At 44.4% G+C, this 14764-nt stretch overlaps 1 protein-coding gene across 1 annotated transcript in view; it reads left to right on the forward strand.

Moving 5' to 3' along the window:
* Positions 1–14764, forward strand: part of LOC147690175 (cholesterol 24-hydroxylase-like) — a 471985-nt gene that overhangs the window by 397610 nt on the left and 59611 nt on the right. Inside the window, exon 12 of the mRNA XM_086936649.1 lies at positions 5273–5383. Within this exon, the coding sequence (XP_086792775.1) occupies positions 5273–5383 (111 nt within the window). The remainder of the gene's footprint in view (positions 1–5272; positions 5384–14764) is intronic.

Here is a 14764-nt window from a genome sequence, read left to right on the forward strand (position 1 = left end):
ATGCAGTTCATTTTCTCTGAAATTATGTTTGCTTGCTGTGCGTGCCGATCATCATTTCAACAAGAAACAAGCATTTACAATGCAACGGTTTCGCCTTTGGAAAAGTTAGAGCTATTGGCATTGTAAATTACAACATTTTTATTTATGTGTTGGTATTGAAAACAGATAAAACAAGCATTTACAATGCAATGGTTTTGCCTTTGTTAAAGTTAGAGCTATTGGCATTGCTCTTGACATTATTTTTATTTATGTTTTTTTTAACATAAATAAATGGCATTGTCATTTACAATGCCACTAGCTTTATCTCTCGCAAATGACACACACAAACACACACACAGAGCCTCCCCACACACACACCCACACAGAGCCCCCCACACACACACCCACACAGAGCCCCCCACACACACAGCCACACAAAGCCCCCCACACACCCACACAGAGCCCTCCACACACACCCACACAGCACAAGCAGGCAACAGGAGCACACAGAGGCACAAGTAGGCAACAGGGGCACACAGAGGCACAAGCAGGCAAGAGGGGCACACGGAGGCACAAGCAGGCAACAGGGGCACACGGAGGCACAAGCAGGCAACAGGGGCACACGGAGGCACAAGCAGGCAACAGGGGCACACGGAGGCACAAGCAGGCAACAGGGGCACACGGAGGCACAAGCAGGCGACAGGGGCACGAAAACGGAGGCACAAGCAGGCGACAGGGGCACGAAAACGGAGGCACAAGCAGGCAACAAGGGCACACGGAGGCACAAGCAGGCAACAGGGGCACAAGCAGGCAACAGGGGCACACGGAGGCACAAGCAGGCAATAGGGGCACACAGAGGCACAATCAGGCAACAGGGGCACACGGAGGCACAAGCAGGCAACAGGGGCACACGGAGGCACAAGCAGGCAACAGGGGCACACGGAGGCACAAGCAGGCAACAGGGGCACACGGAGGCACAAGCAGGCAACAGGGGCACACAGAGGCACAAGCAGGCAACAGGGGCACACAGAGGCACAAGCAGGCAACAGGGGCACACTGAGGCACAAGCAGGCAACAGGGGCACACGGAGGACTGATGGAGGGCCCCTGACACGTAGGGGCACTCTCAGTGGATATCCCGCCCCCCTCCATCGTGTCGCTGGGGCTGCCGGGGCCTGCGTTACACCAGCATCCAGTGTGTGCCATAACTCGAGCTGAGCATCACCACAGTTTCTACTCCCAGACATAGCTCACCTTTCTTTTCTCATGAGTTCGCCCTCTCCCTGTCCTCAGTCTTTCCTCACTGGCCCCTGCTGTCCTTTACACCTGTTCATTCATCTTCGCCCGTCCCCTCTCCCTCATTAGTACCTGCTCCCCATTTCATCCGTATTCTCACTCCTTTATCTCTTCCTACTGTCCTTTTTATCAGTCCAAAATCTATCTCTTGCTCATTCGTCTCTGCACCCCGTTTATACGTCTGCCCTCCCCCTCTCTTATTAGTCCGTGCTCTCTTTCACTCATCTGCCCGCAACTGCCCTACTAGTTTGTCCTCTCCTTTCACCAGCCGACCACTCTCTGCTCCCCGCTCTGCCTCCCGCCTGTCTACTCTCACTCACTAGCTCCTGCTCTCTTTTAACCAGTCTGTCCCCAGTCAGTCAGTCTACTCTTCTGTCAGTGTTCCCTGCTCGTTCCTCCTTTCATCCGCATATCTACTCTCCCCGCGCTCTTCTTCTTCACCGTGCCCTCTCCTGCTCAGTAGCTCCCGTGAACCTTTCCCCCGTCTGCCACTCTCCCCACGCTGGTATTTTGTATCCATTCACCATTCGACCCCCCCCCCCCCTCGGCCCCCTGCTTTCACTCGCATCCGTCTGTCCTGCCTCTCCCTCGTTGGTATCCGCTCTGCATTTCATCGGTCTGTCCCCGCTCCCACACTGCCTCCTGGCTGCGCTTCTCTCAGCAGGCCGTCCCCGCTCCACTCACTGGTCCTCTGCTCACCTTTTCACCCGCCTCTCCCCACTAGTCCGGGCTCCGCTTTTCATCATTGGGCCTCTCTCTCAACTCTAGTTGTAGTTCTCCATTTGCCAGTCTGCTCTCGCCGCCCACCCCCCAAATTCGACCCTCCTCTCCGTTTCGTCCGTCTGTCCTCTCTCCCTCGTTATTATCTGTCCGTCTGTCACCAGTGCCTGCACACTGCTCTCCTTCACACCAGCCCATAATCTCCGTCCCTCGTTTGTCCCTCCTCTCTTTCTCCTCAGCTGGTCCCCTCTGCCTCATCAGTCCCCGCTCTCTCTTTTTTCCGCCCATCTATCTCCTGCTCCTCTCACTGGGTCGCGTTTTGCTTTCGGCAGCCTCAGCCTGTCCTCTCTCCGCGCACTCGTCCCTTCTCTCTCATAATATCCATTCGCCTCCCTCCCACTCACTATGATCTGCTTATCTTTGTCACCCAACAAGTTGCTGCTTTCCTTGCCTCTCCCCGTCGGCCCGTCTCTCTTCCAGTAGAGGTGCATTTCTGAGCCGTGCTCACCCATCAGCCGTCCTCCTCCCCATCCAGCAAGGGTGCAAGGACGTGCAAGGGGCCCGCAACCCCCAGCTGGAGTGAAGTGGGCTCCTCTCAACCCCTCTGGGCCCCGGTGCCACAGCTGCACAAGTAATGGGGCGCCCTCGCCCCTTCTCATAAATGTTATATAATGTCCGCCCCTATTCACCTTGCACCTAACCCGCTGCCGTCACTAAATAGAAAAAACAGCGCCGTTGTCGCCCTTTGCTGGCGTTGTTTCTGCTTCAATCCCTGCTCACAGACAAAAGGGTCCAACCCTAAAAATACACCGATTAGCCGAGGCACTACTCACTGCGGGCGGCGTGGTGGTGCTGCAGGGCTCTCCCGCCTCTGATGCTGCCGGGCTCCCTCAGCTCACGGGAGCTCGGCAGAGCGCCCGCCATGGTTGTTCTCCTGTCTCCCAGGCTGCGGGGGGCGGGACTTCCGGCCGGCCGGCCGCGCAGGGATTGGCCGGCCTGAAGAAACGGACAGCAAAAAAACGCCCAGCTGGAGTGAAAACGCCTACGGAAGAAAACACGAAAACGGGTCCGGGAACGCCTCCTTCTTCTTATGAGGTTTTTTGGTGCATCGCCGAGGCAAAACCTAACAGGTCAGGTCCCGGGCCGGCAGCCAATCACAGCGCGGCCCGGGAATGACGTCACAGAGGTGTCCCGGCCGGCAGATTCGGGGGCGTGTTTTCGTGCTCTCCCCTTCCCATTGGCTGGATGGTAAAATTCCAGCCAATGGGTAGAGGAGAGGGGCGGGAGTTAAAAAAAGACTGAGAAACGCCCCCGAATCGCGTTCGGACGGGGAAAGAATGATTGATAGCCACTCTCTTCCAATGGCTAGGCTACATTTATGGAGCTAGCCAATGAAGAAGGGGCGGATTCAAGTCCCCCATATTGTAAACAAAAGCTTTCGCCTGGGCGGAGCACTGCTTCGCAGTGCTGCCACCAGGTCAAAACCTAAAAAACGGCCTTGGTTGCTGGAAAAGCTCTTCCCTAGATACTGAGGCTAAAAGGAATATAAGGAAATCCTACTGGCACTCACACAAGAAGGATTTTCTACTGCAAGTGCTAGGACGTGCTAGAGTCGTCCATTGCACCTAAGCAGTTAATGAAGAGTGGCTATTCATTAGGAGCAGCCAACTGCCCTTAGTGAAGTGGTTAGAGATATGCTAAGAATGGACAGTGCCAGAGTAGCGCCACATGGTAAAGACTTGTACAGATCCTCAAAGCTGCTGAACACTTGTGTGAGTTTGTTGGTTTGCCCCCAGATGCACTCCCACCAAAATATATGCATGGCTCTATTCTGGATAATACAGTACTTAATGATCATTTTAATTGCTATTCAAAATGGTTGTTGTTGATTGCTTTTCCTGTCGCATGCTTTTCCTTCCTAGAGCACCAAGTGTTTCTATAGTAATTGTCTGTTGATTCTTCCTATGGCTGTGTGACTAGCAGTAACGTTTCATAAATAAGTGCACTTGACATATTTTGCAAAATAGATTTTGGTTAGACATTTCTATAAGCTGTATGGAGACCTCAGCTTTGCTCAAAGGCATGTTCATAGTACTATACCACTGTAGCCTTTTTTTCAATATGCGGTTCAGAAGGAGAGATAGAAGGAAACAAAGGAGTAGGAGAAGTAAAGGGTTGACTGTGGGGAGAAACAGACAAAAGAGGTTGTAAAGAAGTAGGTGAAAATAGAAAAGGAAAGGTAGCAGAGGTGTTTTTGACTGAGATGTGTCGAGGGAGAGGAGAGCTGAGAAGGAGGGACTAGATTGAAAAGATCAGGTAGGCTAGAGGGAGAGAAGAGTTTGGGCTAGAGATGTATTGGTAGAATATGAAAGAAAAGGAAATGTGTTGCAATGGTTAAGATTCAAACTAAGAAACCAAGCAACTTCAATGATCTCAGATTTCACACTTAATTCAATAATGTGATATGGAAAAATCATGTTTCTCCTATAGCCTTAGCTTCCTAATGTCTCAGCATTCACTGAACTTAGCTGGTTTTCAGCATTTACTATATAAATATTTAATTCCAGCATTCCATTTATCACTTTTCTGTTCTGCTGAGTGAAATACCCTAAGTATGACAATTATACCCAGATTTAGGTCCCATACTCACTATGCATGGGACTCATGCTATACTATACTGATGAGGTTGAAATGGGCTGGAATCATTTTGATGTTGCCTGTGTTCCTGTTTATAGGGGACCTGGTCTGACAGAATGGTGTGTACTAATCGTATTGGATGAGGATCAATGCTGATTTGCATATTGTTGTTTCCTGTCTGAAGAGGGACACTGGTCAAAATAGCTATGGACTGCATTGCTTCCAAGAGTATTTACCAGTGGCTGAGATTAATTCAAGCAACCCACCCTCACTTTTGTTGTTTATTTCATTAGGGAAAGAAAGTTTATTACACTCATCAGAGTGCCTTTCCTATTCTGAATTTGCACCCATGTGCCCGGAGTACTTTAGTTGTCAGAATACTGGAAGATGAGCCTTTTCCTGTTGGCATAGAGTGTCAGAGAAGTCTTAAGTTAGTTGTTCTTTTCAGTATGAAATGTGCTGAGAAAATGGGATTTACATAAAAAAGGGTAATTATATGTTTGAAGGAAATGCTGATAATCTGTATGCATCTGCAGGCAACGGTAACAGAGAGCTCATTTTCTGAAGATGTATATATAATGCATTTTGTTGCATTAAATGCATTGAAGTATTGTAATATATCTTTGTTTCTACCTTCCCAGACTCTCAAAGAAGTGCTGAGGTTGTACCCAACAGCTCCTGGCACTTCACGCTGGTTAGAAGATGAACTAGTCATTGAAGGAATAAGAATCCCTGCTGATGTTCCAATCGTTGTAAGTCCCATCTCTCTGTCTTCATAACAGGAGCAATAAACTATGTCATCTTGATGAATTTCAAAATTTTCAATGTATTCTCTTTAAAGATTTTCAGGCCCTTTGCACACACAATTGTAAGTTTTACAAGTTTTACAGAAGGTCCTAATTTTAAAAATGTACAGTAAATGGTGTTATTGATGGATAATACATGTCTTAAATATTTTGTGGTGTTCCTTTTAAACATTATGGTCATCAGTTTTAATCAGACAAGTATCCCAGCAACACATCTTAGCTTTCTTAATTATTTTAAATCACGTTATACTTAATAGAGTCTTTCTGATCATGACACAGTTCGCAAATTTGGCAGACACTGGTCTGACTGTTGAAAATGATAGTTGGTTCCTGATGGATTTCTCATATGCACAGATGTATCCTGGAAGCGATAAAAGTGTATGTTAGTTAAAAGCCCTCTAACATAGGCTCACTTTAGCGTCCTACCCCTTAGATATCTGGTGTAACTGCGAGACATATGGGTTTACAATTGCACACTAATTCACCTTTTGTTTCAAAATGTGTATTTCACAGTTGCCCTGAGCAATACATGTTGAGACTTTCTGCATTGTATTTTGTTTAAAGGTCATTTTCCTTCTTGCCCTGACCAAGTACTTTAACGGTCTGCTTGCTGAAAGTTGTGACCTTTTCAATCGAATTATGAATCATACAATATTTCTCAAACTGGGCAGTTGCTTATATTGTTAGACTGCAAATTCATACATTTACAGAATCTGTCTGTTACCCATCCCCAGGGCATATTCCTCTGTGATCCCTCATTCAACAACCCTATTCAAAACACTAAGGGGCATATTAGCAAGAACCTCGTTAAAATTATCGCTGTTTTAGCGGCGGTGATAATGAACTTGCTAATATGCGTTATAGACTTCCAACAGAAGCCCAGGTTAGATGTGCAGGACATCTAATCTGGGCTTCTATTGCAATTCTATAATGCATATTATCAAGCCCATTATCGCCGATTTAGCGACAGTTTCCTGCAGCCAAAACGGGGATAATTTTAACGAGGTTCTTGCTAATATACCCCTAAATCTCATCCAAAGTATAAAATTGAACTAGATGACTTTGAAGACCTTTCTCCTAGCAAAGACCTTCTATCCCAAACCCCAAACCGTAATCCTATACCCTAACCAAACTCTAAAACATAACTTTGAACTATTTGCTTCACTTCTATTAAAACCATAATTTCATTGCTGTACACATGGGAGTTAAAAAATAATCCGATACTCACAAACATGAGAAATTCATCAAAAGTGTTACTCACCAACTGATCTTTCCACCATGAAAGCATGTGTTGTAGTTAAATGAAACAAATCAAACGTCAGTCTGTACACTACCTGCCAGGCAAAATGCAATGATTGCAGGACTGTCTAAAAAAACAGTGCACATATCACCAGCCTTTTCAAAAACAAATATATTACACAGAGGCAGGCTAAGATGTTTTTGACAAATCACTTTGAAATGCACTTCAGGACCAAAACAATTCCCTTTATTCCTCATTAATGCCTAGAAAGCTCATGGACCTTAATTACTTATAAGCATTGCTTAGAAGAATGATACCCTCCCCACCTCTAGAGTCTCTCACCAGCGAAACACTCACTCCCATATTCAAGTTTATCTAAAAGTTTCAATGACCAGATGTAGTCAGTGACTCCGTGCCTACCTTATCTAAACCTGGATATCTACTTTCTTCCTGCAGCTTGACCTCCTGCCAAGAAATTGTGTGGACCTAATTAACAAACTGAGGGGGATATTCACAAAGACGGGCGATAACTATTGCCATCGTCAGACATCGCAAGGAAAGTTAACGCTGCCTAACCCAGATGAATATCGCCATGTAACGGGGTATTTTCAAGCCCGCGGTATATGGTGATAGTAACAGGGAAAGGGTGTCAAACCCACGTACTAATCATCGCAATGGTGATTTAAAATCCTGCGTTAGCCGGCGATACGTTGTGAATGGATGATAATCTGCTGAAAAGTCGCATCATCTCTACTTTTGGCTCCCGGCCCAACACTGCCCCTTCTGGAAGCCAGGTGTCACTGTGAGACTGGCAGCATGGTAACCACAGCAATCAGCTTCCTGGAAGTCTGACCATTTGTTTTATCCAAAATTACTGTCATTTTAGTTGTGCTAACTTAGGCAGACACCTTGCATCTGGAATACCTGCATCTTAAAAGGCTCCTGGCTGTGTTCCCTTCCATGCTGCAGGTAGTCGTCCTGCTTAACACCAGCAACAGGCAGGTATAAAATCCCTGGTGCTAACGCGGGTTATACCCTGTTTCTGCTTCGCTTCGCAGATCTGGCAGTTCATTGTGAATGTGGTAATGTGATATTCTTGTGTGTTTTTGCACGGGAACGCCTACTCTGCATCTCATTAGTGTTAGTTGGTGGTGTCCACCGTGGAGATAACTTTAGGGGCAGTTATTGCTGGAATACTGGTGCTGTCTGCAGTTTGCACTAGATTGTGAATGGGCTGTTAATTCTATCACTACTTTTGATGCATTAAAGTGGGGATAATTCAGAGATAAATACTTGTGAATATGCCCCTGAATGTTCTAGTATGTAAACTCAACTACAGCAGTACTACTTACTACAAAATGCAATTTGCTGACATGTGGGAGGAGATCTCCACCTCTCTTATCTTTTTTATGAAATGATATCCACAAAGGTAAATTTACTACTTAGTAATAAATGTGTGAGGGGCCAGAGGGTTGGTATAAATAGATGTAAGAGGGACCAGTGTGAGTGATGGGAAAAGGGAGAATATCAACTACAAAATGGGAGAGTTTTAGGGAAAAGTAAGAAAGGGTTTAGGGAAGAACATTTAGGGAAGAACAAGCTACCACAAATTTCCACCCACAAAAGATTAGGCCCACAGCTATTGACAAACTACTCTTCTAAAATAACTATGGAACTAAAGGTAGAGACTTTTAAAACAAGCACGCACACAATATATAATCATAGTTGGTGATTCAGCAAGTAGATTTTGCTCCAATATATATTTAATGAAGTTATTTTGTACAAGGAAAATTGAAGGATACTGATAGCAGACTGCTGCATTTGCTCCAGTCTTTATTATGTATGCACAGCAAAATTTGTGAAATAGCTGCTTGCACTAGCGCAGTGATTTACTTTGGAATACATCTTTTTGGCTCTATTCCCTGATAAGCAAGTAGTAAACATAGCACAGAAAGTTGCTGCACCTGTGCAAAATTGGGTGTAATGCAAATGATGGCATAAATACAGTACAAGGCATGGTGTACATCTCCCTCTATGTGATGATGTCAGACTATTTTAAAAATAAAATTTAGCCTGTTTAAGTTCAACCTCACACCACTCAGTCACGAATTGACCCTCCCACTAGAATGGTAGATTTACAACTATCAATAAACAGTTTTGATGAAGGCAGTACATCCCATTTAAGTAGCCAAGCTCTTGGTGGGTTGAATCCTCCTACAAGTCACTTCACCCCTGATTCTAGCGATATTAATAAACTGACACTTCTGCCTTTCATTGAACATGCCCTGTCGGCTACAGATTCTGGCATGGACCGAACCAGTATGATTGATGTTTATCAGCCATTTCTGGCTCCATCTATTATGCCTAAAAAGGGTATATATATCTTATCCTGGAATATTGCAGGCCTCAAATCGAAAATTGCTATCCCTGATTGAACTTCTTTTATCAAGATACCTTACCTTTTTACCTTTACCAACAAACTTGGAGTATGGAGCCCAATTTAAACTGGGCTATTTGAACTTTTCCATCCCCGCTACTCATGGTCCTGTTGGAAGACCTGCTTGTGGGCTAAACATAAGGGTAAGATTGGACCTTGACTGTTCCATCCAAATATAGCACCTTGACTCACTCAATATGTTTGAAAATTCAAGTTAAGTTACCTAGGGAGAGTACTCACAATATATACATTTTTAACGTTTATGCAAGAGTGGTATGGGGAGGACTGAGATCTCAACCCATCTCATTTCTAGAAGTCTATTTGACCGCACATTACTCCAAGGCCTAGATGTAGGTAATTTTATTTTACCACTTCTTAAATACCGCATTGTACTAATTCGGTATTTAAGAAGTGGTAAAATAGAGGGGGTATTACCGGTATTTGCCGGTATTACAGAATCGGCAAATACCGAATCGTTAAGATTCGGTATTTACCGATTCTGTAAATACCGATTTGGTAATGCCCATTGATTCCTATGGGCATTGAAGCCCATAGGAATCAATGGGCATTACCAAATCGGTATTTACCGATTCGGTAAATACCGATTCCAGCAAGGGTGCAGGGGGTGTCACTTTGACACCCTCTAGCACCCCAAATACAGGCATGTGTGCCATGTGGCACACAGACATGCCCTAAGGGCATGTCTGTCTGTCACATGTCATAGGTGTGCATGCACACATGTGCATGCACAACTGGATTCGGTATTTTACCACCCAATTGGATTGGGTGGTAAAATACCGAATCTGAAAGGCCTTTGGGACTCAGAAGAGTCCCACTTACATCTAGAAGTTACCGAATCAGTAAAAATACCGATTCGGTGTTTTACCGAATCGGTAAATTTACAGATTCGGTAAAATTGGCCCCCTACATCCCAAAAACCCATTTACCGGTCGGTAACGGCCGAAATCGGCCCTTACCGGCCAGTAAATGGCCACCTACATCTGGCCCCAAGTGAGGAATAATATTAGGGGGTGATTTTAACACCACATCCCCTGGACCAGGATAATAGCACCAGAAACAGGGATGAAAACCAGATCCGGGAAATTCCACAGCTTGATTTCCCTCCCATGCAAAGGTGGGCAGAGGTGGCTTTACAGCTGAAGGCTTTTACATTGGATTTTTCCCTTCGAGCCACAAATGGAGAGTCCTCTCTGATAGGCAGGGAGAAAATACCTTCAGTAATTCCACCCACTTGAATTGTATAGATTATTTCCATCTAGATTTTTGCCAATGGCACAGCCTTGTGGACATGAAGGTCACAAATAGAACTTAAAGCGGTCACGAGTCGCTATGCCTTCATATGGCCTCCCACTGCCATAGGCTAAGAATCTTGACCTTGGTATGTATATGATCAACATCCATTTCAGTCTTTTCAAAACAATTTTGTCTTATTTTTAGGCCATAAAAAGAGCAAATTCAAAAATACTAACTGGTTTAATAAAGAGTGCAGATTATCTCATGGGCAATTGGGCAAGTTATTTTGCACTAAAGATATAAAGCAAATAATTTTAGCTAGGGAGACATATAAAAGGACTCAAATACAGGCCAAGAAAGGCTGAGGCAAAGAAAGATGGCAAGAACTTAAAGGGTCTTGTGACCTGAAGGATTCCACTAGGCTCTGGTACACTTGTAAAACAGAGGAAATAGGTTACAGCATCACATCTCCAGAACAACATCGCCCCCCAGTATTGGGTTGACCATTTCTCTAGCTTATATTCTTTGAATGACTCGGATACCATCCTTGGGATTGAACTCATAAATGGTGCCACAGTTGACGCCGATCTGCATATTGATTCAGCTGATGTGGCCCTAGCTTTGGATGCCATGAATGGAGGAAGAGTGCTACACAAACAAATGATGGACCAAATGCTGAATAATTCATACATTCACCCCCATTCAAGAGATCTGGGTGAAATCCATTGTTCTGTTACTCACCATGCCACACCAGTTTAGACCCAGCCATATGCAAATCAGTCTTGACCTTGTGCTTCATAGGACCAGCCCAGACTGAACTGCGAAGCCAGGTCCTCCCTGGACCGAAAACAAGCATCCTGGGACCGGTTTCTGGGTATTACCCTTCATCAGTCAGGCTAGCTTTAATCTTGTGGCACAGTGAGCAAGGGAACCACGTCTAGGCATACCCATCCCACTTAGGGTGAAAGTTCTACGCAAGCAAATGATGGACAGACTGCTGAATAAATCATACTTCCACCCCCAGTCAAGAGATCCGGGGTAAATCCATCATTCTTTTGCTCACCATGCCATCCCAGTTTAGACCCAGCCATATGCAAATCAGTCTTGACCCTGTCCCTCATGGGAACAGCCCAGACCGAACTGCCAAGTTAGGTCTTTCCTGGACCGAAAACAAGCATCCTGGGACCGGTTTCTGGGTATTACCCTTCATCAGCCAGGCTAGCTTTAATCTAGTGGCACTGTGAGCAAGGGGACCACGTCTGGGCATACCCATCCCACTTAGGGTGAAAGTGCTATGCAAACAAATGATGGATGGAATACTGAATAAACCATACATTCACAGCCAGTCAGGAGATCTGGGGTAAATCCATCATTCTTTTGCTCACCATGCCACCCCAGTTTAGACCTAACCATATGCAAATCAGTCTTGACCCTGTGCCTCTTGGAAACAGCCCAGACCAAACTGCCAAGGCTGGTCTTCCCTGGACCGTTAACAAGCATCCTGGGACTAGTTTCTGGGTATTACCTTTCATCAGCCAGACTAACTTGAATCTAGTGGCACAGTGAGGAAGGGATCCACGTCTGGGCATACCCATCCCACTTAGGGTGAAAAGTGCTACATAAACAAATGATGGACGGAATGATGAATAAATCATATATTCACCCCAGTTAAGAGATCTGGGTTAAATCAATCATTCTTTTGCTCACCATGCCACCCAAGTTTAGAGCCAGCCATATGCAAATCAGTCTTGACCCTGTGCCTCATAGGAACAGTCCATACCGAACTGCTAAGCCAGGTCCTCCCTGGACCGGAAACAAGCATCCTGGGGCCAGTTTCTCTGTATTACCCTTCATCAGCCAGGCTAGCTTGAATGCAGTGGCACAGTGAGCAAGGAACCCACTCAAGGTGAAAAGTGCTACGCAAACAAATGATGGACGGAATTCTGAATAAATCATACATTCACCCCCAGTCAAGAGATCTGGGTTAAATCGATTGTTTTTTTGCTCACCATTCCACACCAGATTAGACCCAGCTATATGCAAATCAGTCTTGACCCTGTGCCTCATGGGAACAGTCCAGACTCTCTCTTTCATTAAGTTATTATTATTACAAGGAAAAATGAAGGAAACTGATTTCAGACTGTTGCATTTGCTCCAATCTTTATTATGCATACACGGCCGAATTTGCAAAATAGCTGCTTGCACTAGCGCCGTTATTTAGTTTGGAATAAATCTTTTTGACTCTATTCCATGATAAGCAAGTAGCAAACATGGCACAGAAAGTTGCTGCACCTGTGCAAAATTGGGTCAAATGAAACATTTGGCATAAATACAGTACAAGGCAGGCTATACATCTCCCTCTATGTGATGATGTCAGACAATTTTAAAAATAATAGTTAGCCTGTTTATGTTCAACTTCACATAACTTAGTCACAAATTGACTCTATCACTAGATTGGTAGATTTACAACTATCAATTAGCACTTTTGATGAAGGCAGTACATCCCATTTGAGTAGCCAAGTGCTTGGTGGACTGACTCCTACAATTCACTTCACCCTGATTCTAGCGATATTAATAAACTGACGTTTCTGCCCTTTATTGAACATGCCCTGTCCTATACAGATTCTGGCATGGACCGAACCAGTTCAGTTCAGTTCAAAAATAAGTTTATTTAGACCGTTCGGTCTTTAAACAACAACTCATACATTTATATTTAAAAGAATCTACACATAAAACATCATAGTCATAAAATCATGATATCCTTTAAAGTTAATTCCTAACAATTTAAACATCAATAAAATTGATTTTTAGATTTTTACGCATCTTGCTGTGCTTAAACCGCTAATGCAACTGGGAACTTGTATACGCCCTGCATAAATTTCCCAACGTCTATCGCAATATCTACATTTTCCATTTTGGCAAGAAGGTCCCATGCTTGTAAACGCGCCCTTACATTATACTTTAAAAAGATCAGACAAAGGATTAATTTACGTAACTTTAAAAAAAATTCACAATCCAATAAAATGTGTAAAATGTTACATTTCATCCCTATCTCACATATAATTTTACCATCTGGTTGCATTATTCCGGATTTTATAGCAATATTTTTCTCAGCCGGGTTAATACCAATTCTTATCCTAAGCACTTCCATTCTTAGCCAACGATTCGCTAATGTGTCTAGGTAAGGATAACTTATATCTTTCTCCCAGCTACTGCACATCCATTTTACAGAATCCTTTTTACTTAAATACGCCTGGTCTGATGCTCTAGACAATTTTTTCCCCGGGTCTATTTTCACATTCAGGTGAACGCAAATGGTCTGAAGTTTACTCCTTGTGGCTTAAGCCCATTTGAGCTCACTAGATTGAATTTCTTTCATACACCATTGCAACACCTTTGTGACCTCCTCAAGACCCAAGCGATTCCAAAATCTGAGTAGGCTTAATTGCACCTGAGCATTCCACGCAGTCAGGCCTAGTTCCAATCTAATTGCCTGGACCACTGCCGAGCTAGGGAGGAACAGTAAAGATTTTAAACATTTCCCTTCCTCCTTATCCCAGGAGTTTGTATCATCAATGCAATACATTTCTGAGCCATATTGGAGTTGCGGGGGAATCATTGCTTTATAGGCTGTCAATAATGGTTTATGGGACATATCACCATAACTTTGATTACATCTTTTCAGCCCACATACCGCCATATTTGCTTTTATTTTCTGTGCCTCCAAATGCAACCCCAACTTCAAAGAGTGAGTGAACCATATTCCAAGGTATTTGTATTAATTTACTATATCAAGTTTGGTTTGGCCCAAATACCAGTTAAACTTCGTATTCCTTTTCCCGAAGCACAACATTTTTGTTTCGTCCATGTTTACGGTTAGTCGTTTTGCTGAGCAGTATGCATTGAATGTATTCAGCTTTCTTTGTAGACCCACCTCAGTTTGATCCAAAATTACTAGGTCATCGGCATACAGTAAACAGAACAGATTCCTTCCATTTCATTTTGGGCTTGCGCCTCTAGCTTACTTATAATAAGATGCATTACTCGCACGAAGGCATATAACGTAGACATGTTGTAACCAAACAATATTGGAACATGACAATGTCCGAGTGTCAGTGCCTTCTATATAAAATGTGGAATATTCTTCATGTACATACATTTTAGCATATCCCTAGCAACCAGCCCCGAGCAGCCACACAATGCAGCTGCACCTTGTATGCACGTTTCCTAATGACGTTTAGCGCATTCCTGACCGATACGGGTGAGCGTGCACATCCTAGGCACGCCAAGAATGTTATTAATCACCCACTTCTGTCCCTAGCACCACTGTTCCAAATGAGTGAGAGCCGGATGGATGCGTGCTGCCAGATCACGGTAAGAACCGAATTGAGAACAC

The sequence above is a fragment of the Lissotriton vulgaris genome, chromosome 9 (genome assembly GCF_964263255.1).
Source record: "Lissotriton vulgaris chromosome 9, aLisVul1.2, whole genome shotgun sequence".
NCBI lineage: Eukaryota > Metazoa > Chordata > Amphibia > Caudata > Salamandridae > Lissotriton > Lissotriton vulgaris.